The sequence below is a fragment of the Antechinus flavipes genome, chromosome 2 (assembly GCF_016432865.1).
Source record: "Antechinus flavipes isolate AdamAnt ecotype Samford, QLD, Australia chromosome 2, AdamAnt_v2, whole genome shotgun sequence".
Taxonomy (NCBI): domain Eukaryota; kingdom Metazoa; phylum Chordata; class Mammalia; order Dasyuromorphia; family Dasyuridae; genus Antechinus; species Antechinus flavipes.
In genome coordinates this window covers 474,357,662-474,382,319 of record NC_067399.1, presented here as the reverse complement: position 1 = coordinate 474,382,319, position 24,658 = coordinate 474,357,662, and the positions used below count along the sequence as shown (strand labels likewise).

At 35.4% G+C, this 24,658-nt stretch overlaps 1 protein-coding gene across 1 annotated transcript; it reads left to right on the top strand.

Moving 5' to 3' along the window:
* Positions 1-11,726: 11,726 nt before the first annotated feature.
* On the top strand, positions 11,727-24,059 carry CEBPG (CCAAT enhancer binding protein gamma). Its single transcript, XM_051979737.1, has 3 exons — positions 11,727-12,976; positions 15,519-15,587; positions 20,089-24,059. The coding sequence occupies exon 3, from the start codon at positions 20,204-20,206 to the stop codon at positions 20,654-20,656; it is 453 nt and encodes a 150-aa protein (XP_051835697.1). The 5' UTR covers positions 11,727-12,976; positions 15,519-15,587; positions 20,089-20,203; the 3' UTR covers positions 20,657-24,059.
* Positions 24,060-24,658: the final 599 nt, after the last annotated feature.

The window sequence follows — 24,658 nt, the reverse complement described above, 5'->3', positions numbered from 1 at the left end:
CTTTGCAAGCCCATTTTGGGGTTTTCTTGGCAAAAGTGCTGGATTGATTGGCTATTTCCTTCTCCATTTTACAGATGAGCAACTGAGGCAAAAAGGGTTAAGTGATTTGCCTAGTGTTACACAGCTAGTAAGTATGTATCTGAGACCAGACTTGAACTCACAAAAATACTCTTCCTGACTTCAGGCCTGGTGCAACTTAACTGCCCTAATTATTTCTTGCAACATAGTAATATTTCATTATATGCTTTTGTTTATCCCTTCCTCATTACCTCAATTTGTTTAGCTAATTCTCAATTGATGGGAGTCTGTTTTTCTGATTCTTTGCTATCACACACACACAAAAATGCCTCTATGGATATTTTGGTGTATATAGGACTTTTCTCTTTTTCAGTTACTTCTTTAAGGGTATATGCCTAATACTGGAAGAGTTTCTGGATCAAAGAATAATTTGTTCACATAATTACAAATAACTTTCTCAAATTGTTGTAGCCATTCAAAGTTCCACTAACAATGTATTAGTGTACTTTCCTTTACACAGCCCATCCCTTACTTTTTCCTCTTTGCCAAATTGGTAGGTGTGAATGAGGTAAAACCCCAGAGTTGTTTTGCTTCTTATTTCTCTTATTATTAATCTCAAGCATTCTTTCATATGATTCCTAATAGGTTGCAATTAATATAAAAAATGTAAGCCACTAGCTTTTGGATATATATATATATTTCTATTTAGCTATGTATCTTGGCTATTAGATATATGTCAGAGATATTTGATATAAGGATTTTTTTCTAGTTAACACCTTTCTTCTCATTTTACTTGCATTAATCTTGTTCATGCAAAAGTTTTTCAAATTCATGTAACAAACTATTTATCTTTTATAATTTCTCCTACTCTTGCTAGATTAAGAATTAAATGACTAGACATAGCTATGAAAGGCACCTAACCTGGCTCTCTTCTAATTTTTAATGATATGATCTTTAATATTCAGTCCATGTAATAAAAATATATTCATAATATAAGACATTGATCTAGAACTAATTTCTGTTGTGGTCATTTATGACTTAAAGTTAATTAAATACTAAGTTATTAAATTGAATTATTTCTGGTTCTTCATTATCTAGTTTGTTCCTTTGTTCCATTTTTCTATTTTTTAACTAAAGATGTAACAATGATCACATTATGAATAATATAGTTTGAGGTCTAAAATCACTATTCCACTTTCACCACTACTCCCTATCTCTTTCCCTCATTATTTCCCTTGATATTCTCTAGCTTTTGTTCCTACAAATTATTATTATTGTTGTTGTTGTTATTGTTATTGTTATTTTGGAAGACAATCAAGAGTTAAATAACTTCCCCAGGATCACAAAGCTAGTCAGTATTTAATGTCTGAGGCCAGATTTTAAATCCTCCTGATTCTAAGATTGGTTCTCTATCTAACTACTTTGATTGCCCCCACCCCCCACAAATTAATTTTGGTATTATTTTATCTATTTTTAAAACATCAACAATTATTTGTTAAACACTTACTATGTGCCAGGCACTGCACTAAGTACTCCTTTAGTAACTTGATTGGAATAGCACTAAATCTATGAATTAATTATGTTACATTGACATTCTGTTATTGATATGACCTAGCCATCAGCATAGTCCTAATCAAATTATGTCACCAACAAATTGAGCATATTTGCCTCCTCTTCATCTATACTCATGCCTTTAATTTTGTTCCCTTATTAATCTTACTAATATTTTTTAACTATGTCAAAAATAGGGAAAGAAAACATTCTTACTACAGTCTTCTATTCAAAAATATTTATAATGTCTCTCTACTGTATATAATACTAGATGTTGTTTTAAAAATAATTACTTTCCCTCATATGAAAAGAAAAAGGATCTTTTAAGTCTAGGTTTTATAGTGTTTTTATCATAAAGGAGTGTTATACTTTTTCCAGAGTCTTTTGTTCTTATTGCATTTATTCAGTTAATTATATATAACTTGGTATTTTTAAAATTTAATGTATGTAATACATTTATTATGCAGCTTGTTTTTGTAATATTGAACCATTTTTGCATTCTTGTCCAACTACATTATGATGAATGATTTCCTTTTAGAACTTGATTTTTTTCTTTTGTTTGAGAATTTTGTTTTAAAATAGATATCCATAAAAGGTTGGTCTATAGTTCTTTCTTTATATTATTCTTCTCTGATTTATTAGGAGTATGTTGGTCTCATAATGGGAGTTTGGTAAAGTCCTGTCTCAGTTTTTGAAAATACTTTGTGTAGCATTTATATATGTATAAACATAATTGTGTATGCATACATACACATATGCATGTATATATTGTGTGTTTGTATGTATGTATGTTTATATGTATGTATGTATGCATCCATTGTTCTTTAAATTTTTTATAGTCTCCAGTAAATTTCTCTGATTCAATGTTAGAGTTTCTTTTTTTTTCCTTTTTGTGGTAGTTAATTTACAACTAATTCAATTTCCTTCTTGGAAGTTAGATTATTTAAGATCTCTATTTGATAATCTGGTATACTTTATATTTTTGTAGATAATTCCCAATTTCTCTTGAATTCTCAATTATTTTGGTATATAATACTTTTTATTTCTTCTTGCAACATCATTTCATTCTTTTATTTTATTAATTAAGCTTTCTCCTTTTATATTTGGTAAACTTTGACTAAAGACTTATCAATTTTGTTATTAGTTTTAAAGAGCTAACTTATAATTTTAACTTTCAGTTCTCTCATTTTGGGCGTTTCCAATTTATTGTATTTGAAATTTTAATTCCTCTTTTAATTAAAAAATTCTCTAATTTTAATGATCTGATATTTTATATTTATTCCAGATTAGTTTTTTTCTCATCTTAATTATATATTTATTTTATTATTTTTATAATAAATTCATTAATTTTCTGAGTTGGTTTTTTTTTTTTTTAGGGACATACATTTCCTCTGAGGACTGTTTTAACTGCCACTTGGAATACTGGCATATTGTATCATTGTTATCATTGTCTTTCATGTAGTTAATATTTCTGTAACATTTTTTGTCTACTCATTCAATATTTTGTTGTTAAGTCTTCATTTAGGTTTGTGTATTTTATTTATATTCCTTGTATTTACTACTCATTGATTTTTAAAATTCTGCATGGTGAGCTCTAAATTCTGACCTATATTCATTCTGAATTTCTCATTTTTTGAATTTTATTTCTCTTTTTTAACAGTCTTGGGGTCCCTTTTTATTTTGTTTTCCTGAGATTCAAAGAATTCAGTACTGCACTGTATCCCAAGAAAACTTTTTGTTTTGCTTTATCTTGCAGTATTCTCTTTGAGGATTTAATTCATCCCTCTTTCTGGTTTTAGCATCTCTTTGGTGAATTACTTGCTTGTGCGCTGGACTTTAATTAAGAGTTTTCCCCTTGAGATCTTGGGTGTTTTAGTTCGGTGTGTTTTCTTTTCATTAATTTTCTTGCTTCTTAGCCAGTCTCACCTTCTTGTCCATAGATGTAGGATCCATACTATGTCACTGCCCTGATAGCATCTGAAGATAGGGGAAAATCGGACCGTTCTCAGCTACATTTCTTTTCTTTTCCTTCAGGCCTCATGCAGCCAGCGGCCCGGTCCCTACCCCAATTTCTCCTCTTTTTCTTCCGTGGCAGCACCTGCTAGTTTCTGTGGGCTAGGAAGGGTGTGCTGGTTAAAATGTTGGCAACATTGGGAGTCCCTAGGGCCAGACCACAATCAGAAAGTAACACGTTCCTAGTGCGGCCCCAGGCTACCCCTTCCAGCCTCAGCTAAGGATGCATGGACAAGAGTGAGAGAGAGAGGTTCCCAGAAAGTCTAGGAGCCAGGGATCCCGAGACACGTGCCAGGAATAAGCCTGTGGATAAGTCTCTGGCTCTAGTGTGAAATCTGGTATGGGAGCCAGTGTTAAGTGAGTGCCTTAAAGGATTAGAGCTCCCCCAAGTTAATTCAAAAACATTTATCTTATCAGGCTTTTTACTGTGGATGAAGCTTTAATTGCTCTATATCTGCTATAGGTATCCTTTTTCTGAGAGTTTGAGAACGATGGAATTTAAAGGAAATAATACTCTATTCTCTTGAATGTGATCTAGGAATCTCAAGTTCCTCTAAAAATTAAAATTATTTTTGCAAAACTAGGCATTGCTAAACCAGACTAAGAAATTACACATTGTGACTTACTTCAGAAGGTTAGGCAACACACATCAATATTGAAATTGATATATTCGTGACCATTTATCACTAATTCCACATTTATCATGAAGGAAGCAACATGTAAATAGATCAATTATTTTTAAAGATTAGTTTATATTTTTAAAACTAATGTTACTTTTTTAAAAGTTTGGGCAAGAGTTGATAAAGATTTAAAGAAAGAATAACTTGCATTAGAAGACATTTTAAAAGAGAGGCAGACTGTAGTTTTAAAATGGGAAAGTTATTATTTTCAGAAAAAGAAAGTTGCAGAATGTCAAGTTTGAGTGCCTAGAAAGTCATCCTTAGATCAAAGGAAGAAAAGTAGGAAGAAAGAGTTTTATTCAGGGAGACATAGGAAGAAGCTCCTTGAAAGCAAGGAATCTTTCATTCTTTGGATTTGTATCCCCAGAGCCCAGCATAATGCCTAACAAATAGTAAGTGCTTAATAAATGCTTGTTATTATAATTCATTCATTCACTTAATAAATGTTTTTAGTTTTGCTGACAAATTTTTTAAGTTATATAGCAAAAACCAAGCAAACTCTCAGATGAATGTCCCACAATCCCTGCAAAGAGTTGAGTAAAACAGCATAAATATTGTTACAAAATAATGAGAGCAACCTTATACTTGAATAGCTTTCCATTTGATAAAGAAAAGTACATAACAACTGTATGCTTTACAAATAAGGGCCAATCTTGTTCGTTAAATTGTCTTTTGCACTAACGAATCAAATTAGTTTATAGAGTTAACAGACAATTAGCTTTGTGAGGTTTTGCTTTCTTTTCATCACATAGTCAATTGTGGGACTGTATAGATATGGAGATGTAGATAGATATGTAACCTATTTCTTTTGTATACCTTCATCAAAGATGCCTTAAATATGTATCTCTGTTGCTATGTGTATATATATATATATATATAATTTCTATATGCATATGCATGTACATTATATATGCATATAGATTATTCTCCTAAAATTTACATTTATATTTTTTCTGTTTTTTAAAATAAAAAAGTTCAAGATTTTCCCCAACATTTAATATTTCTCCTATTTAAGATATCTTGAGAGATTGATCCTCAGTGCATTCAAAATTGTCATTTCTAGTAAAAATTTTCTACATATATGTATATATGTATATTTCTATATCTCTCCATGATGTTTTACAAATAAATTTATATTCTAAATTAGTGTAGTTTTTAACTACTTTGTATATTCACTTGGCAGAGGGATTAAATATTTGTTGGCTGAGATATTTCTTAGGCTCCTTTGTCCTTCTTATTATGTGACTGATTTTGATTGGTGTGACATAGTTTATAACTGAGCCTATTAATTTGTTTCCTGTTTTTCAGCAACAGCAGTTTGCTTTGATTGGTTATATTAAACTTGTTTCAATTGGGCCTCATTATCTTATTAATCTTTATCCTTTCTTCCGATTTGGTATTGATTTTGATTTTTGCTCTAACAAAATAGTGATTTTTATACAAATGACTCATTTGTATATTATATCCTATCAGGACTTTGGTCACTTCCTGCTTGCTGAATTATGATCATTTTTTAAAAAATATCATTTGGCTCTATGTCCATTACCTCCCAATTTTCTCCTTGAAAAATGTATTCATTATAAATGATGTTCCAAATTCTTAGTGCAGTTTTACGCTTTAACTGACTTTTCCATAGACTTTTTACTAAGACTTTTCAAAAATCCTATATAATTGGTAGAAGGTTTCTACATATCTACAAGTCACTGAACTTTCTCATTTTTTACTCCTGAACCATAATTTCCAATATGTTTTTCATTATTCCCTCCCGTGTCCACCTATACATTGAAATCATTGAGTATTAAGGAACATATTGATTTGATTTCCTTGGGTTTTATCAAGTTTTTCATAAAAGTTTTCTACTTCCCTTTCCTCAGCAACAGATGTTGGAACATAAGCTACATTTATTTTCAAAGTGGTCTTTTTGCAAATGCTTATTATTAAATACTGCAATAAAGAAGATTGTATCCTATGAAATTCTATTTCTTATTGCCTTTGGATATACACTAATATAATCAAATAAGTCCTTTATTTTCTTGTTCAGAGAAAACCTATAAGCTGTTACAATTTCTTTTTGTACTTTGGTCTTATTAATAGTGATAATGACAAGGGTGCTATGATTCTGCTTTTCCATTAGTATACCCAACTCATTTGGTCACTGGGACAAGGATCTCATTTTAGAATAACAACGAATAAAAAGTTTATAGTTGATCTAAAAAAATGTGATTTTTGGCATCTTTTGCCATCTTTTCTTCAACTCTGCCACTTATAAAAGTAGAAGTGGGTTGCAGAAGAATGAATTCTATTTTACATTTCTTTTTTCTTTGTCATATATGGTGTCCTCATGCTAATTAGACTGGAAATAGTTTTCAAGGCTGGATTGATTTAGGGGACCACTTCTTGGTCACCTGAGTAAAAAAAAATAGCCAAGAGGAGCTTTGAATGCTCTTGTGGTGCTTGTTGGAGCTTTGCTCAGCTGAAGCACCTTGAGGCATCCTCAATGTATATTCTTTTTAAAATATTCTTCTGATATGGCTAAGTAAATCTCTTTTGTTAACTGTTGAATGACCCACATTGAGATTCTGCATAACTAGAAAGATGATGGTGTCTGTATTGAAGCAGGTAAGTTCTTTAGGTAAAGATCATGATCTCTGTCTTAGATGTGTTGAGTTTGAGATATCTATGCTATATATATGCAGATATCCATATCTAGATAAAGATGTCCAACGATGGTCAGTGTGGGACTGGAGCTTTGGAAATAAATTAGGACTGGTATATAACAGATCTGGGAGTTTTAAAAAAGTAATTATTGAACTTATGAGAACTGATGAAATTTCAGGATGTCTTGTCACATTTCATTGTCTAATTTTAAGACCACCAGTAACTATAACTCTTCAATTCCATTTACCTAAGTACTAAGTTTTCTCTATTCTTCTCACCTTCCATACCAAAATATACCTCTGTCCCAGATGATTCTTTCCTCTGCTGCCTGTTTTGAATCCTTTCTAATTTTTGAGAAGGCACGATAATGCTTTTCATGTCTCAAGTGGACAGAATTAAAAGGTGAAAAATCTTACTTTTCAGAGCATTAACCTCTGAGAAAATCTTTTGACAAATCCCAAAGTCAATTGATATGGAACTCTCTTCTTGACTGATAGAGATCAATATTCTTAGCCTTTTGGGGAGAGAGGAGAGGGAAGAAGGCAGGAGGAGGGGGAGAAGAAGAAAGGGAAGTTTGAGTTATCAAATGTGATGACTGCTTTAGCACCCTGGATACTTTAGATTACAGGGGTCCTTAAACTACAGCCTGAGGGCCAGATGCGGCCCCTGAGGACGATTATCCCCCTCACCCAGGGCTATGAAGTTTCTTTATTTAAAGGTCCACAAAACAAAATTTTTGTTTTTACTATAGTCTGGCCCTCCAACAGTCTGAGGGAGTGAATGGCCCCTTATTTAAAAAGTTTGAAGACCCCTGCTTTAGAATCAGCCAGAGTCAGGATAAGCAAAAGACCTTGATCTTTATTCTTTGTGGACAGGACATGAGAGGAATGACGACAGGAATCCCAACAGGAGTCACTCCGACTTTCTTACTCCACCTTTTAATCCCTCCTCCAAATCTCTCTATAGACCAACAGATTGAGCCAGCACAGAATGGTGGAGCAGGCCATTTTCCAAGCAAATGCTAATAGAGTATTGACCAATTGGTAATTAGCCTTAAGTGCTTGTTGTCCGAACCTCAGTGTATCTGCTCAGTTTTAGCCCTTTATAGTCAAAGAGTAAGAGTTTCAGTCTTTGAGTTTTCCAACTTCAAGTTGCTTCTGGCTTCCAGCTTTAAGAGAAGAAGAGTTTAAGCCCACTTCATGCAGGTAAAGGAAAAGATTCTGGGAAGATAGGAGAGGACCTGGAAGTTTCTATCATGAACCTGTCTTCAGTTTGCTGAGAACTTTCCCTTGAGTGAGATCTAGGTTTTCATGATTGAGCTGAGGATGCCTTGTAGCCAATGAGAAAGCTCCTTCATTCTGTGTTGTCTGTAATATATTCTCCAGTGTACACTCTCTGATTTCTATTTTGCTACCAATTTGGATAAATGGGTTTTCTTTTTTATTTTTGTAAATAGTATTTTATTGTTTCCAATTATATGTAAAGATAATTTTCTACATTCATTTTTGCATGTTATTTTGAATTTCAAATTTTACTTCCTCCCTCCTTCCCCTCCTCTCTTCCCAAGACAGCAAGCAGTGTTATGATAAAGGTTATACATGGGCAATCATGTTAAATATATTTCCACAGTAGTCATGTTGTAAAGGAAGAAACGGAAGAAAAGGGAAGAAAAGCTATGAAAAAGCCCCAAAAAGCAAAAAAAGTGAAAATAATATGCTTTGATCCACAGTCAGGCTCCATTGTTCTTTCTCTGGATGCAGATAGCAAAGTCTATTGGAATTGTCTTAGATAATTGTATTACTGAGAAGAGCTAAGTCTAGTTGATCATTGAACAATGTTGCTATTATTGTGGATGATGTTCTTCAGGTTCTGCTCATTTCACTCAACATCAGTTCATGTAATACTTGGCAGGATTTTCTGAAATATGCCTGCTCATTTCTTATAAGACAATAGTATTAAATTATATTCATATGCCACAAGTTGTATGGCCATTCCCTCACTGATGATCATTTTCTCAATTTCCAATTCTATGCCACCATAAAAAGAGCTGCTATAAACACTTTTGTATATGTGGGTCATTTTCCCTTTTTTATAATCTCTTTGGGACCTAAAATGGTATTGCTGGATCAGAGGATTTGCACAGTTTGATTTTTCTTTGAGTATAATTCCAAATTAATTGTTGTTTAGAATGTCTGAATCATTTCACAACTCCACCAGCAGTTGCATTAGTGTACTAATTTTCCCACATCTTCTCCAACATTTTATCATTTTCCTTTTCTGTCATATTAGCCAATCTTATGTGTGAAGTGATACTTCAATTTTATTTTAATTAGCATTTTTCTAATCAAGATGTAGAACATTTTTTTCTTATAAATGATATCTTTAATTTCTTCATCTGAAAAACTGCCTGTTCATATCCTTTGATCATTTATCAATTGGGAAATGAATTATATTCCATTCTAATTGTAGTTGCATTGATTTTATGTAAAACCTTTTTAATGTAATATAATCAAAATTACCCAGATAAAGGGGTTTTCTTGGCTAAGTGCTATATAAACTGGTATTTGGCAGCAAAGTGGTTGTTTTGGATATAATGTTTGGGGTCCCATTTCCTCTCAGTAATAGAACAGTGATTAAAAATTAGATTGAGCCTGATCACATTTCCTAGACAACAATATTGAAAGGACCAAAAAGATATAATTCTGTCCTAGTACCCCATCTCTCTGAGAACATAGTAGCCTCTGGCCACAACTTCCTTCTTTTATTCACAGTAGGAATTAAGTTCTTCCTGGGAGAAGGATGGAGACAGGTATATGGGAGTTAGAAATATCTGTTCACAAAAAAACACCCCCATGCTACATGCTGAGGAGATAGTCCTTGAAACATGTGGTTCTCATTTTTTTTTAAATAAGAGAGAGGTGGAGAGAACCTCATCCATAGGTCCAATCATGTTACTTTTCCGCCCTCAAAAAACCTTTGATGGCTTTTTATTATCTATAGCATGAAACACAAAATTCTTAGTCTATAAGTCATGGTCCACAATCTAGCTTCAATCTGCTCTTTTAATCTCATGTATCATGATTTCCTTTCATGCACTCTAGCTACACTAGACTCCTAGCTGTCCCCAATTACATTTTGCTCTCTTCTGTTCTATGCATTCATCCTCCCCCTGGAATACAGTTTATTTATCTTTAGTTTTTGGAATCTTTCTCTTTTCTTCTTGAAAGACTTAGTTCAGGTGTCAGATCAATCAATTCAATCTCACAAAGCACCTACTATACTGAAGGCATTCAACTAGAGATAAAAAAACAGAAATGAAAGTCTCTGCCCTTGAGAAGCTTAGATTCTTATAGAGAATGTACTCAGAAGCATATATACTCAGATCAGTTATCTGTACTCAGTTCAATAAACATAAAATGCATATAAAGTAATAGAAATGAAACTTATTGAAAGTGATCTTTGAATTCAAAATTTTTACATACAGGTGAATTTTCCTTTTATTCCTTGTTACACCCTTTTTTATATAACACCTATCCGTGGAATCAACCATTTGTTCATCCTCATTGCTGAAAATATGTAGTTTTGCCTATAGTAAAAGCTTAATGTTTAATTTGTGGTTGAATTATAGGCCCATCAAGGACTTTTGTATCCTAACTCCATTCACTTCCTGGAACTCCTAGAAATATAATCTGTTTAGCCCAGTATATGACATAGACACAAGCAGACTAGCAGAGGACCTTGAAAATCAGTGAAGATTCAGCCATCTTTGAGGCAGAATGTTACAAGGAACATCGTATCATTAGAATGAATATTGGACTAAGAGAATGAAAAGCTGCCCAGACTCACTCAGCACTTTGATTAACTTGCTGGAACAACTATAAATAGGTCACCACTTTTTGAGAGAAGGTCAGTATATTTTAATCTAAAAAAATTAGACTAGATCTCTAAATTCTGTTGGCCTAATATCCTGAGGGAACCAGTGGCAGGTCTTGAAAAAAGACAAGGGTAAAGTGCAAAGTCCCTGGCCTGGAAGTCAAATTTAGCATTCGTTTTGGAATAATGAGATCAATTTTGTAAAATGTGTAGATCAGAGGACTGTCAAATTTCCATTAAAAATGTAAAAAAAAAAAAAAAAACTAAGTAAAAAGTATAGACATTGGTTTTTCTGTGATAAAACTTAAAGATTATCATATGCAAAAGAATAATAGATCACCTCCTGATTAATATAATAAGAGGCAGTATAGTATTATGGAAAGAGCCTTGAATTTAAGGGGACCTGGTTCAAATCCCTCTTGTGTAACTTTCCAGGCTTGGTAAGATCTATGATTGGTAAAAGGAATTCCTCCACCAGTGCAATCTTTTCCTACAATTTGATTTTGAGAGAGCCCGTAAAAGCACTAAGAGATTAAGGGTCTTGTTCAGGATCACATAATCTGTATGTATCAGAGGTGGGTCTTGAGACACCAACCTGCTAGCCACAAAGGCAATTCTCTAGCCACTACACTATGGTGGCTCTCCAGTGCTGTTTCATAATGTAATTTATAATGTATAATTTATATAGTTATGTTTTGCAAGTGTTTTACAATCAGGTTAGCTTTTCCTCAAAACAATTTTATGCCCTGAAGAGATGAAGAAACTATTTCCTCTTTCAGACGACCTATTTCTAATGTGATAAGAATTGCTAAAGAGGAAGCAATCAAACCAATCAATTTATTCTACTCATCCAGAAAAAAAGGTGCTTTCTGATTTTAAAAAATGAATTAGTATCATTTTGTTAAAGATCTCACTTAATTATGAGAATTGTACCACAAATCATTTTGTGTGATTATTTCTCCTTTTTGGGAAGTGTATGAGTAAAGGTTTAGGACTTTTACTACAAACTTTATTATACTAGCAGTATGAATACTGTAAAACTCCTGGTTTGTGAGGGTTTTTTTTTTTTTTTTTTTTTTTTAAGCTTGCATTTCCCTCCAATGCTTAAGAACTAAAGAGTCAAAACTCAGAAGTATCCTCGAGAAATTGGAAGGATTTTATTTCGATCAGCTACAAACCTTCTAAATTAAACGTTCTACACACCGCCTGTAATCCCTCAGTACTCGATCTTAATTGGGGATTCAGCTAAATTATCTTTTCGATGAGAGCCACTGATAGGCTCCTCTAGGAGATGGTGAAATTACTCATATCACTTACGAGACTTTTTATATATTTAAAAAAGGGGGCATTTTTAGAGACACAAATTCTTCTAATACTTCGTGAAGTGGTTCAGCTCGGAGATAGCGAGGGCACTAAGCTCGGGCAGGGGGAGGGCTCCGTGGCTCGTCCTTGCAGGGTTCCTCGAGGTTAGCACCTCGCTCGGGAAGGAGCTGGAGGCATCGGCCACGCCGCCGTGGGGTTGGGGACTAGGGAGAGTTATTCCTCCTCCTCGGGTAAAGCCCGAACACGCTACGCGCGGGACGGGAAGGAGGGTGGATCACAGCGGGACTCCCCGGCCCCGGACACATGTTGCCCTTTTCGGTCTCCCGCCAAGCTCGGGGCGATTGCAACCGCTCAGTCTATATTGGCTCAGGTATGGCGAAACTGCAGTAGCGTGGCTTCGGAGCCACTCCAAGGGCCAGTCCCTCGGGCAGAGGAAGAGTTTAGCCTGCGGTGTCCAGGTGTGGGGGGAAAAGGAGGAGGAGCCTGGTGGGGTTCAGCCACACCCTCCTAGTGCCTGTCACTTTAAAGCAAAGAGGAATTCCTGAGCCCGGCCCCCTTCCAGAAGCTCTGCTTGCTATTGGCTCACAGAGATGCCAGTTGAGGGCACAGGTTTCATCATCCTCTGGCATGGGGCTTTCCCATTGGTTCAGGGGCCGGCAGCTTGTAAATGGTGCTGGGAAAGGGGGAGGGGAGGAGGGTGTGAGAGCAAGAGCTAGCGCGGCCCGGGCGGGAGCGAGAGGTTGGTTGGTTTCGCAATCGTTTCTCGCTGTTCGCCGGTTCCAAATCCTCGAAGTCAGGCGTTGGGGTCGCGCCTTAGCGGGGGCCTCGCTGGGTTCGCCTCGGGTGGAGGCCCCCCCTAGGTAAGGAGCTGGGTCGGGCCGGGTGAAGGCGGCTTTGGGGAGCTCGAACGGGTCGGGTCGAGCCGGGCTTGGTTAGATGTTGGAGGCCTCGGCGGAGCCGGCCGCTCGCGTGAGCACGAAGCTACGCTTCGGGGCCGCTGGGGGCGCGCTCTAGAGCCGGGCACAGGAAGTGGGGACTGGCTGTGGCGGGACCCGAGCCCCGAATGCCGTCGCCGCCCGGGGAAGTCCCCGCGTGACCCGGGGTGTGGATGGCGGCGGGGGGTGGGGTGGGGGGGAAGCGGCTCCGTGTGCAGCGTCTGATGCAACCTGCTGGCAACACCCACCCTCTGGTGCGGTGAGGTCATCCCTGGCTCCCACCCAGAGCCCAAGAGAGGGGCGGGGCAGGAAGGCCCTGGCCCTCCCCTCGCCTTCGGGGAGGAGGAGACCCCTTACCTCCCTGCCCTGGGGAGGCTTAGTGGGGTGCGCGGAGTGGAAAGAAGCTGGCGGGGGGCAGGGGGAGGGCTAGGAGAGTTTGAATCCCGCCTCCATTGTTTACTTACCTGACTGATCTTAGACCAGTCACTTCTTGGATCCCTGAATTTCCTTCGTGTTTTGAAACCTGTGGGTTGATAATCTGATCAGTTATTAAGCTCTTTCGGTGTGCACGGCACTGGTCTAAACGCTAGTGATTTCAGGAAAGGCAGAAAACATCCCTTGCACCTACCAGTTCTCAGTGTTGATGGAGGAGACAACTTGCAAACAACTATGTGCAAATGAAATATGTATAGGATAAAATGGGTATAATCATTAAAGGAGAGCCAGGACAGGGATTGGGAATGACTTCTGGTAGAAAAAGTTCGATTTTATCCAGGAAGAGGATTTTAGGCATGCTGGTGGGGGGTGGGGAACACTTCTGAGGCGCTGGGGTTCTTACGCTTTCCTGTATCATAAATCCCCTGTGACATCTGCTGAAGCTTCTGGATCCCTTCTCTGAATAATGGGCGTAAATGAATGTAAATTCATTTGAGTTTCAAATTCTCTTCCTCTCCCCAGTCCCTCCCACACCCATTGAGAAAGCATTTAACTAAAGAGTAATGTTTTTAAATGAATAAAATAAAATACCTAATATTACAAAAGAAATAAATTATATTGAAATACAAGTTTGGTTTTTTTCCCCCAAGTTCACAAGTCTCAGGATAAGAACCCTTGTTGTACTGATTGGACTTTGTAGAGTATTGAGTTGGACATTGGCTATCTCCTACTTAAGTGAATGATCTTGGGCAAGTCGTTTAACTTTACCTTCTGTGTCCATGAGTATAAAATAGAAATAAAATAATAGCACTAAACAACTTCTTTATGGGGTTAAATAGGATAATATATGAAAAGCATTTAAAGTGCTGTGTAAATGTCAGGTATTTTTATTATTTACTATTAATGTTATTATTTTATTTTCTTCTGCTAGGGGACCTCAAGCCCAAGACTGCTCTTTGTCTCCTTTTCCTTGTTTTCCCAGTTCACCTTCACTATCTTTTTGTGCTGTTCCTCCTCCATCAGAGTGGACCCCAGCCCACCTTCCTCTTCTCTCCAAGCTCTAATAAATTTGATGCCCTTCCCCTGCTCTTGCCCACAAGCCTGGAACCCAATATGGGAAATCTAGAATCATAAATTGTCAGAACTGGAAAAGTTCTTTAAGAGCACCACCTAGACCAATATCATTCAGCTAATGGGAAAACTGAGTATGTACCAAAATGGGATGGGATTTGCCCAATGTCACATTGAAAGTTAATCCCATAAAGAAGTTCTTTGACTAGGACCTAATATATAATTGATCAAGACCTGGTAATGCTCCCAAAATGTCAAATGAATCTCCACTTTTTCCTTGTCTTCCTAGTCAGAGCCACCTCCCTCTCCCCTGTGACTTCCTCAGAGCTACCCCTGCCCCTCAATCAATTAGGCCCTGGGGAACTAATTTCTGGCTCTCCTACAGTAATACTGGAAGAGTGTTTTGTTCTCTCTTGTGTGGGAGGGGAATATCACTTCCTATCATGCTGTAGGAGCACAACCCAATATTCTCTGTCAACACTTCCTCCCCTGGGGAAAACATACCCCACCTCCTCCCTGGATTGGAGAAGTAGCCCATTCTCTTGCTGGCTGCTAACTTTGACCTCTGGAGTGAAGTGCTAAATACTAGTTTGGGGACCAGCAATAAGGGCATCTGGGGCTTGATGAACGAAATAAAAAGCTAAATGTTCTTTCCAAAAAGGCTTAATTTTTGGTTTGTTTGCGAAATGTGTATTTGACAACCCAGACTTATAATATTGGCCCATTGGGATCAAGTATGTTTCTAAATATCAGGAAGGTGAACGATATTATGTCATTACCAAAAAGAAACATATTTTTACACCGATAGTTTGAAACTGGTAAAATAATAGGAATAGGTTTAGAAAAACTCTTGGGTTTTAATAAGCTAGTTGTGAGGGAATGTCAGATTATGATATAGATCTAAATTGAGATATAGTAATATTCTTGTTTGTTTATGGGAATCAATTCTAATTTCTTGCAGTTTACATACTGGATGTAGAAAGTATTGTGGATGATCATGTAATATTCTGAGAATCATCTGGGAAAAGAGGTAGGTACGAAAATTTATCACAGCTGCAAAAGAATTTGAAATGAACATGAAGTTAATGAAAATGGTGAGCAGAAGTAATCAGAGGAGTGATGAAAATGTGGAGTGTTGTTTTTGTTTGGTTTTGTTTTTAAAAGAAAATGTATTTTCTTGAGGGGCACTCTTTTTGTCCCACTGGGGGTAGGGTGGAAGAGGGGCATCCTGATAACTAGACCCCTTCTCCTTTACCTGAATAAATTGATCCTCATGCTTTTTCCTTTTAGATCCTTATTCACTTACCTTGTCGTTATTTGTAGATTTGCCCATCCCTTCCACCAGGCTGGCTCCATGAATGTAGGGACATAAATAAATTTTGAATCTCTCCATTTTTCCAAACCCAGAAGCACTTAATAAATATTGGTTGAATTGAAATTAGGCAAGTGCATTTTTTCTTGTTTTTCCACTTTACAGGCAAACTTTTCTTTTTTCCCTCATGAGCATTATTTAACAAATAATAATGTTTTTAGTTTTTTAAAATATTTCCATATCCCTTTGTTGAAAAAAAATACATTTTAATACCTTTTGTCTTCATTGCTTCTCACCACTGCTTTTATAGCATCAGTCATCTTTCATGGTAATCCCCTATCCTTCTGTGTTTTATTATATCTTCTCTGGAACTTTCATTGATTTTTCCATTACTCAGAGTTTAACTTCTTTTTATTTATCTGTTCATTTATCCCATTATGAACACTGTGTATAGTGTTTTCTGGGTTCTGTTTATTTTGGTCTGCATCAGTTCATATAAATTTCATGTCTCTGAATTCTTCATATTCATAATTGCTTACTGCACGTTAATAATTTATTGCATTTGTATGCTATAGGTTTTTTTGTGCCCTAGTATATTGATTTTAGAATGTTTTAAACTCAGTTTTAAAACCAAGTTTTGGGAAAAAATCCACATATAATTGTGGTAAAACTTGGTGAGTTGTTCAGCTGTACTACTATGTGATTTTGGATTAGTTAGTCTGTATGGGCCTCTTTTTCTCAATTATGAAATTAAAGGCTGAGTTAAAATTCTTTTGACTTTTGATTAGGTGATCTGAGAAGTATATATCATTACCTAAGTCTGAATTAGAAAATAGGGGTACTAGTGAATCATATTTTTACTTAATAAAAATCTGTATGTCTTGTTTGAGTTTTCAGTCATTTTGATTTAGAGTTCAATTTATTGAAATTACTTTTCCACAAATTCTTGGTGATACAAGACAGATCATTTCAATTAATTCTAACGAGGCAGTGTTGGTGTTTTTACATCTTCTGTTTTTTCACATTGTCCTAATTTTCCTCAGTATGTTTTCAAATCCCTTAGGACCATTCTATATGATAATATTTTTAAAAAAAAAAAAGGAAAGAGAAAGAAAAAAAAATCAGCACAACTGATCATTATTTTGAAAAAGTGTGAAAATGTACAGTGGGTTATTATGACATAATACCTGAGGGTTAATCATTCCACAAAGAGGTGGATGGAATATCCTTTTATCATAGTTCCTTAAAGATAAGAACTTGAGTTTAGCTTATTCTTAAAGTAGATCCTATGGTCCTCAAAAAACTTTTTCTCATTGTAAATAAAATTGAAAAAAATGAAATTATTGTGGCCTTCACATTGGTACCCTAAAGGCATTTTTCAAAAGCTTTGAGGAAATCTCTTGACTTCTAATGGTATTATGAAGAGAAGTACATCATTCGCCCAAGTACATGTCTATATAAAGACATGAAAAGGTATGCAACTTAATTTATTCAGACCTCTTTTAACATAAAGGATTTTGGAGCATTTTATGACTATCAATTCAGTTTCTTTCTTTAGAGAGTTAAGTTATCTATTGCGTAAACAAAGGTCAACCTATGAGTCCTTAGTATAGCCATAAGCATGGCCCTCCAGAGCTGATATTTGAGCTAAATTCCTTGTTCTTAGATTGCTTTGCCCTGTCAAAATAACATTAAACACATCTCCTCATTCCATAAAAAGCTTTAAGACCATTTTCAGTAGGTTATTAAAAATGGGGGTATGTGAAGATGGGTTCTTTCAGGTGCCCAAGTTGTATAGCTCCCTGTAAACTGGGAAACAAATAGTGGGACCAAATATAAATTACATTTAGACTTACCCACTTTAAAACTTGTTCTAGAGGGGAACAAGCATGAGGCAGATGGACAAATCAGTTGGCATTAAAAAATAGGATGGTTAATTGGGGAAAATGGTGAGTTGAATGGAAAGAGGAGTAGCTGTGCTGTAGGCAAACAGACAAGATGGTAGCCAAGAGAGCTTCATTTTCTTCTATTATCTGCTCTCAATAATCAATCACAAACTTTTGTGAACAGTGAAGACATTTCAGTATCATTATCTTGAATTAGAATAATTTAATCATTTATCTTGATTCTGGGAGGCCTTGAATCAAAGTGCATGCCTTTGTTAAGGTAAAAAAAGAAATTGAGGAAAACTTCAAATTTAATTGAATCAGAAAAAAAGGATGCATCAAATTATGATAGATTAAAACAGTTTTGTTTTTTTTACATTTTTGCTGTAGCTCATATGGGTTTTGGAGTTTCTTTTCATTGTTGTATAAAAATGTCCTGAGCCTTCAATATGATGCTGATTTGGAAGCCCTGGTTGAATTTGAGAGTTATGACTCAATAAGAATGTTGGCAGAAAGCTGCAGTTTTCGGATCCAGTTTTAATCTGAAGTATTTCCAAATGCTTCACACTTGAAATGGTTCTTATGAAAGGGATAAAGACACCACCACCCTGCTTCTACTAGGCTAAGCTTTGAGGTAGTAGCTAGTCAAATGTGAACCCAGGATTTCCATTTGTGTTCCTTGTATATACTTGGAATACTCTGACTTTTTTTACCAGTACATTAACCATAAGAGCTCAATTTATTTGAAGAGATGCTGAAATATAAACTTAGGGTTTTAATGTATCTCTTTGACTTAGCAGTAATGATTTATCCATAAAAAATAATCCTTTTGCCTAAAAGGCTGAGGCTCAGTGACAGTATGATCTATCTAGAATTTGCTGTAGTAGGAACCTGCTATTTTCTTAAGAACAGTATGCCTGTGAGGCTTACTTCTGAATGTTTGATTAATTTGTGAATGCAGTAAGGAGTGGCATCTAGTTTAACAAACATTTAGACACATGGATTCATTTTTCAGGGTAGCGTGTCATGAAATAGGGTTTTGTAGCTCTTTATTATAGTAAACTGAAAATTAATTTCGAGTCAGAACTTTGATCTACTTTACTTGTTGTCATGTTCTTTTAGCTAAATGGATTAGATATTTTTAGAGATTCTGGCATTATACCTGTGGCTAAGTTAAAAATTTGCTGGTATTTCAATCCAAATTTTTAGTGTCTTATTTTTTTTTTAAAACCAGATCAGTGATTTCATTGGTGTTTTGAACTCCTTTTTGTCCAGGTAGTAGGTACCTTCTCTGCAACTTTTAGTCTCAGAACATGGCCTGGGACAGAGAGAGAAATCTGTCAAGAATCCTATAGACTCTTGATATGAACTCAGATCTTCCAGATTCCAAGATGAGCTCTTTAGCTATTATGCAATGCTCCTTCTTTAGTGTCATGTTTCTGTTTTTTATCTTTTAACCAAAGATATATTTTTCATGTTCTCTTTCTATCTTAGCATGATGTCTGTATGTATGGTTCATGGTGACTCTGTCCAGTCTTGTTCAAAACCTTTTGGAGCCCTCCCCGCATCAAAAAATAGTTGAGTTTGGAGCATAGGGAGCAAAATTAGAACTAATCATAGATTGTTAAAGCTTGAAAGAAGGGGACTTAGAAATCTAATAGTCCAAACCCATCCTTTATGGAGCAATCTCTAGATAACTTTCTCTCCACAATCTTTAGGATTATGAGACTTTTGCCATTTCCAGACTGTTCCCAGATTGTACCCCAGGATCAGATATTTGAGGGAATACCAAATGTAGCTGATGAATAAAAAAGCTAAGGGCCAATAATTGGATGGCCTCTGTGTAGAAAAGGTGATCCTAGGAGAGAATATTAAATTGAAAGGATATAAAAAGATCCACTAAGAAAACTTTTTTTTTTTCACTCCTTGTTGAACAAATAAGTAATAGTGTTAGATGGCTACAGGGATAATTTAAATTAATATTAGACAATCTCCTTATAACTGGAAGAAAAGTTAGGCAATGTACAAAACTGTCTAGGGAGATTGTGAAATGACTATTACTGGAGATTCTGAGTGCTAAACTAGATGTTCATCAGGGATGGTTTTTTGGAGAAATGCAATCTGTCCTCCCATAGTACTAGAGCTGGAAGGGATGACCTGTTAATAATCCTTCCAAATTAAATGATTTGAGATTTCTGAAACATTTGAACAGTTGGCAGTTCTGTCATAGACTTTTTTCCAGTACAAAAACAATGTTGGCTAGATCATTGCTAAGATTATGTTAAATACAGTCAAGTGCAAAATCTCTTTTAAACCTGTTATTTTTCTTCCAGGTGCATGTGAAGACTTCTTGGCAGTTTAGTGTGGAAAGTGTCGGTCACTTGTGTCTTCTGCTCCCCTCCCCACCGTTTCTAACTCTGTGCTGTGGTGAAAGGAGAGTCTGTCCAAATGAGCAAGACATCCCAACAGAGTAGTGCTGCAGGGACCAACGGGATAAGTGTTATTCACGCACAGGCCCATGCCAGTGGTTTGCAGCAGGTTCCTCAGGTGGTGCCAGTCAGTCCTGGGGGAGGAGGCAAAGCTGCACCTCCCAGCAAGCAAAGCAAAAAAAGTTCATCTATGGATAGGAACAGTGACGAGTATCGACAGCGAAGGGAACGAAACAACATGGCAGTGAAAAAAAGTCGATTAAAAAGCAAGCAGAAAGCCCAGGATACCCTGCAGAGGGTCAACCAGCTTAAAGAAGAAAATGAACGCTTGGAAGCAAAAATTAAACTGCTGACTAAGGAATTAAGTGTACTTAAAGATTTGTTTCTTGAGCACGCACACAATCTGGCAGACAATGTACAGCCTATGAGCACTGAAAGCACTACAACAAATCCTGATAACACAGGACAGTAGAGATGTGGCTTCACAGTCTTAGGGAATTGAACTTTAGAAGATGTGACTTTCACCACACATTATTATCAAAGTTGATCTGTTCTAATATTTAAAGATCCTTTTTTGGGATATTTTCTAGGTTAAGCACTGAAGATTTGATTAGCCTAAAATGCTAACTTTTATGTCTTTTTTGAAGTAATAAGTTGCTTTTTATGAAATGTTGGATAATTTTTTCAAAGATATAAAAATCTCAGAACTTGGTGTTATTGCTAAGACTTGGATTTCCCTAGAAATGCTCATCGTTTTGTCATGGAAAAATAGGAGTATATCAGGGAAGGGGCAGATTGAGCAGAAGTCTGTTGGTTTGAATGAATGAAGAGAATTGGATGAAAAAAATTGGTTAAATATTCTTTTAAAATCTGTACACTGTAATATAAATTGGGTCTTTGGAGACAGATTCATTTGTAATATTAGGGTTATAAATATGTTGTTTTAACATAATTCGAAGCTTTTCCCTAGTTGGCATAAATTGCTCCTCAATGGTATGGCTAATGTGTTACAAATGATTATTATATAAACACGGAATTTTAAAAATTATTATGTAGCAAATTGAAATTGGCACACCAAAATTGTAAAAGGCTAAGGGAACAATTGGACTAATACTTACTCTTATAAGTGTCTATATCAGTGAAATTTGTTAGAATTCTGCAGTCAGATTTCTGGGATTATAGGGATATTTGGAAAAAAGAAAAATCAGGACGATTTAGAACAACTCACAGAAAAACTGAAGTATCTTTAAGTGTTAGTTTCAAAGAATTGTTAAAATAGACATTTTTGGCTGTATATGTGGAAAAGTACTTTATATACAATACTACCAGCCTGTTCAGTACTTGATTCAAGAGGTAGTTTTACTGAGAAGGGAACTTTTCTTGGGTTACAATTTTATAAGGGAGCATTCATTAAAAAGTAGTTTTATTTTAACAAAAGAATGATTTCTCAAATATGTGGCTGACTTCATATCTTTCCTGAAAATACAATGGTAATGTACCATTAACATGGCTTTTAAACAGAGAAACTAAGATGTCAAACCCTTTTAACTTATTTCATCATTTATAATATCAGCCTGGCATATTTCTTGTCTGGTCATCACACTTAGATTCTTCCAAATCATAGTGTACCATTTATTTCCATTCATTAACTTTTAAGCTTGTGTGTCCTATAAACATATTTAGAAAGAGTATGTTAGTAAGAAAGTTGTAAGAATTTTGATAAAAATACAGAATTATTTTGTGATTTAAAATGTCAAAGGGACAGTTCCATTTAATAATGGCAGTTTAAAAGTCTTAGCTTTTTTTTTTTTTTTTTTTTTTTTTTTTTTGGCTCTGCTTTATCTTATCTGTTTTACTTTGTGAGGTACATGGAAATGACTTCCTCTTCATTTAGTAGACTTTATCCATTCTGTTGTGGAAAGATTTCCCAACAGGTAAATCTGTTTGGTTTGTGTCACTTGGATCTTCTTGGCTGGGGCTAGTTTTTAGCTGAAGTGTTGTGCTCCATTATCAGTATCATTAAGACAGTTTAGGGAAGTAGCAGTACCTTTTATTTACCGAGTGGAATACTTGCAGTGGAAACTATGAAGGTTTTCAATAACGAATAAAAGTTTCTCCTTTCTTGGCATCTAAGTCATTTTGTTTGTCATTAGAACTCTTTGGCTTAGAGGAAAGGAGAGACTGGAAACTTATAGGATGAAATTGCTAATTAGGATTTGGTTTATATTGTCAAATTGAACTGATTTGAATCTTCTATTAGACTCAGTAGTTGGAACTGTGATAAGTGACATTGGGCTTGCTTATTGGAATAGGATGGGAGTTACCTAAAGCTTTTGTAGTTGTAGCTTTGTGAAGAAAAGAGCCATGACTTTAGAAATGATTGGACCCTGTTTTTTTTTGTTGTTGTTGTTGTTGTTGTTTTTGGCAAACATTACTGACTTCATATGAAGCAAGGAAAGAATATGGAGGAAGAGCGGGGTTTGTAAAGACCAGCTTATTGTGTTGACTTGAAATGTTTAGCTACCTGTTAAAGCTAATAGAGGTTTTGATTAACTAGTTACCCCATATGTCTATAGAAGCACGTTGAAGCTTGAACATTCAATATTTTTAAAATGAAATTTTCATATCTAAGGACATCAGTTCACTTACTGCCAAGCACATATAGTTTTTTTCCTCTATGTCATTTGCTGATAAACACAGCCATCATAGAAATATAGAATGCCAGTTTCTAGAAATCTAATCAAATCCCCTTATGATATAGATGATGAAACTAAGATATAGAAAAGTTGTAACTTGCCCAAAATCATGTGGCAAATTAGTGATTGAGCTAAGACTAGTATCCCAGTCTCCTGACTTCCAGTCCCATGTTCTTTACTATGATAATAACCTCATCAGACTTGATATGTTTTACAGTGATTCCAGGGGAATTTGTGGGTTCTATTGAGGGGGTTAGATGTGTGTTATATATTTTAAAATCAGCTAAAATATAATTTGAAACTATTTCTTAAGTAGATTCAAGCTTTTATGCTTGAGCTTAAATTACAGAGTTTTAGTTTAAGATACATTAGAGACAATTTTCATAGTACACAAAAGTAAAAGTGCATTTGTAATACCTTATATGTTGGGTTGGAATGAGGGCTTTGGTTTTAGTGGAATAACAGATAAGTACATAATTTCAAAGGAAAACCAAATGTTGGGAAATGACAAAGTTGAAAGCTTCTGAGATTATCAAATTAACTTTGTATTCTTAATGCTGCCCTAAAGCCACAGAATTTGGTTTGTAGGTTATGCCATTCCTTTGGCCTATGTACCGAGTTTCTACACAAACTGGTGGGCTGGTGGTCTTCAATTTATATTTTACTTTTGAAATCATCAGTTTTTGAAAGCTTCAGAATACAAGATTTCACCATCTAAAAGCTTACTTTTGCTTAGACTCAGTTAATTTCATCGGCTTATTGTTACAAAAAGAACTCCAGCACAGTAGAAGACATGCTAACAAAGTGGAACCACGTTCTAGAAAATCAGGGCTTAGAAATTTGGAAAATGACATAAATTGGAAGTGTGTGTTGTGTAATTTAAAGCACTTCAGCTTTCTCTGTTGTCTTTAACAGGACTACAATATTTAACCTAAACCAGATAGTGCTCAGAGTGCTCCAAACTGCCTTAGAAATAGGGAAGCTGGTTTTTTATGTTGAATTGACTGAAGCTAGGGAGAAGAAAGACCACTTTATGGCTGTTAGCTCTGCCTCTCAGGAAAAAAAAAAAGTACCAACTTGTTCTTTCTATTTCTGGCTTTTCTCAGTTTGTGAGATTTCTATTTTTTTAATAAAATTTAATCCAATGAATTTGAAATAAAAATCTTTGGAACAATGGTACCAATTTGCATTTTTACTTTACAAATTGTATACATAAGGTTTTTTGAATGAACAAATTGGGTGGATGTGAGTTGGGAGATCTGTTATTCAGATTTTGAAATTGTTTTTGCCTCTGGTGGGATCTAGATTTAGCTGGGGAATAATTTCATGTAGTGTTTATTGAAAATAAAATTTTATTTTTGGTTATTTAGATGTTACCTCTTAATTAAGAGTTATCCTCTACTTAGACTTGGGAAAGCAGTACATTGGGTTTTGCTGATTAGACAGATAACCTTATTTCCTAGTGAAGGAAAAAATGATTCATAAGCTTGTTCTTAGCTATCATTTTTCAAGTTATAAATACGAAAATTTTCTAAATGATTTCGGAATTGGCCTTGCATTTTAAAGGCTACTTTAGTTAAAGGATGTCAGAAATATCAGGTCATTCTGACCCTCTTGCCATGCCATTTTTAGAGTGTATAAAGTCTTTGTCTTCACCAGGACATTCAGAACATTTTAAAAATAATATACGTACAGCATTTTGTTTATAAGAAGTGAATTAAGTTTAATATTTAGAGGAAAATGAATTTAAGGGTTTTTTCTTTTAACTCATTTTGAGC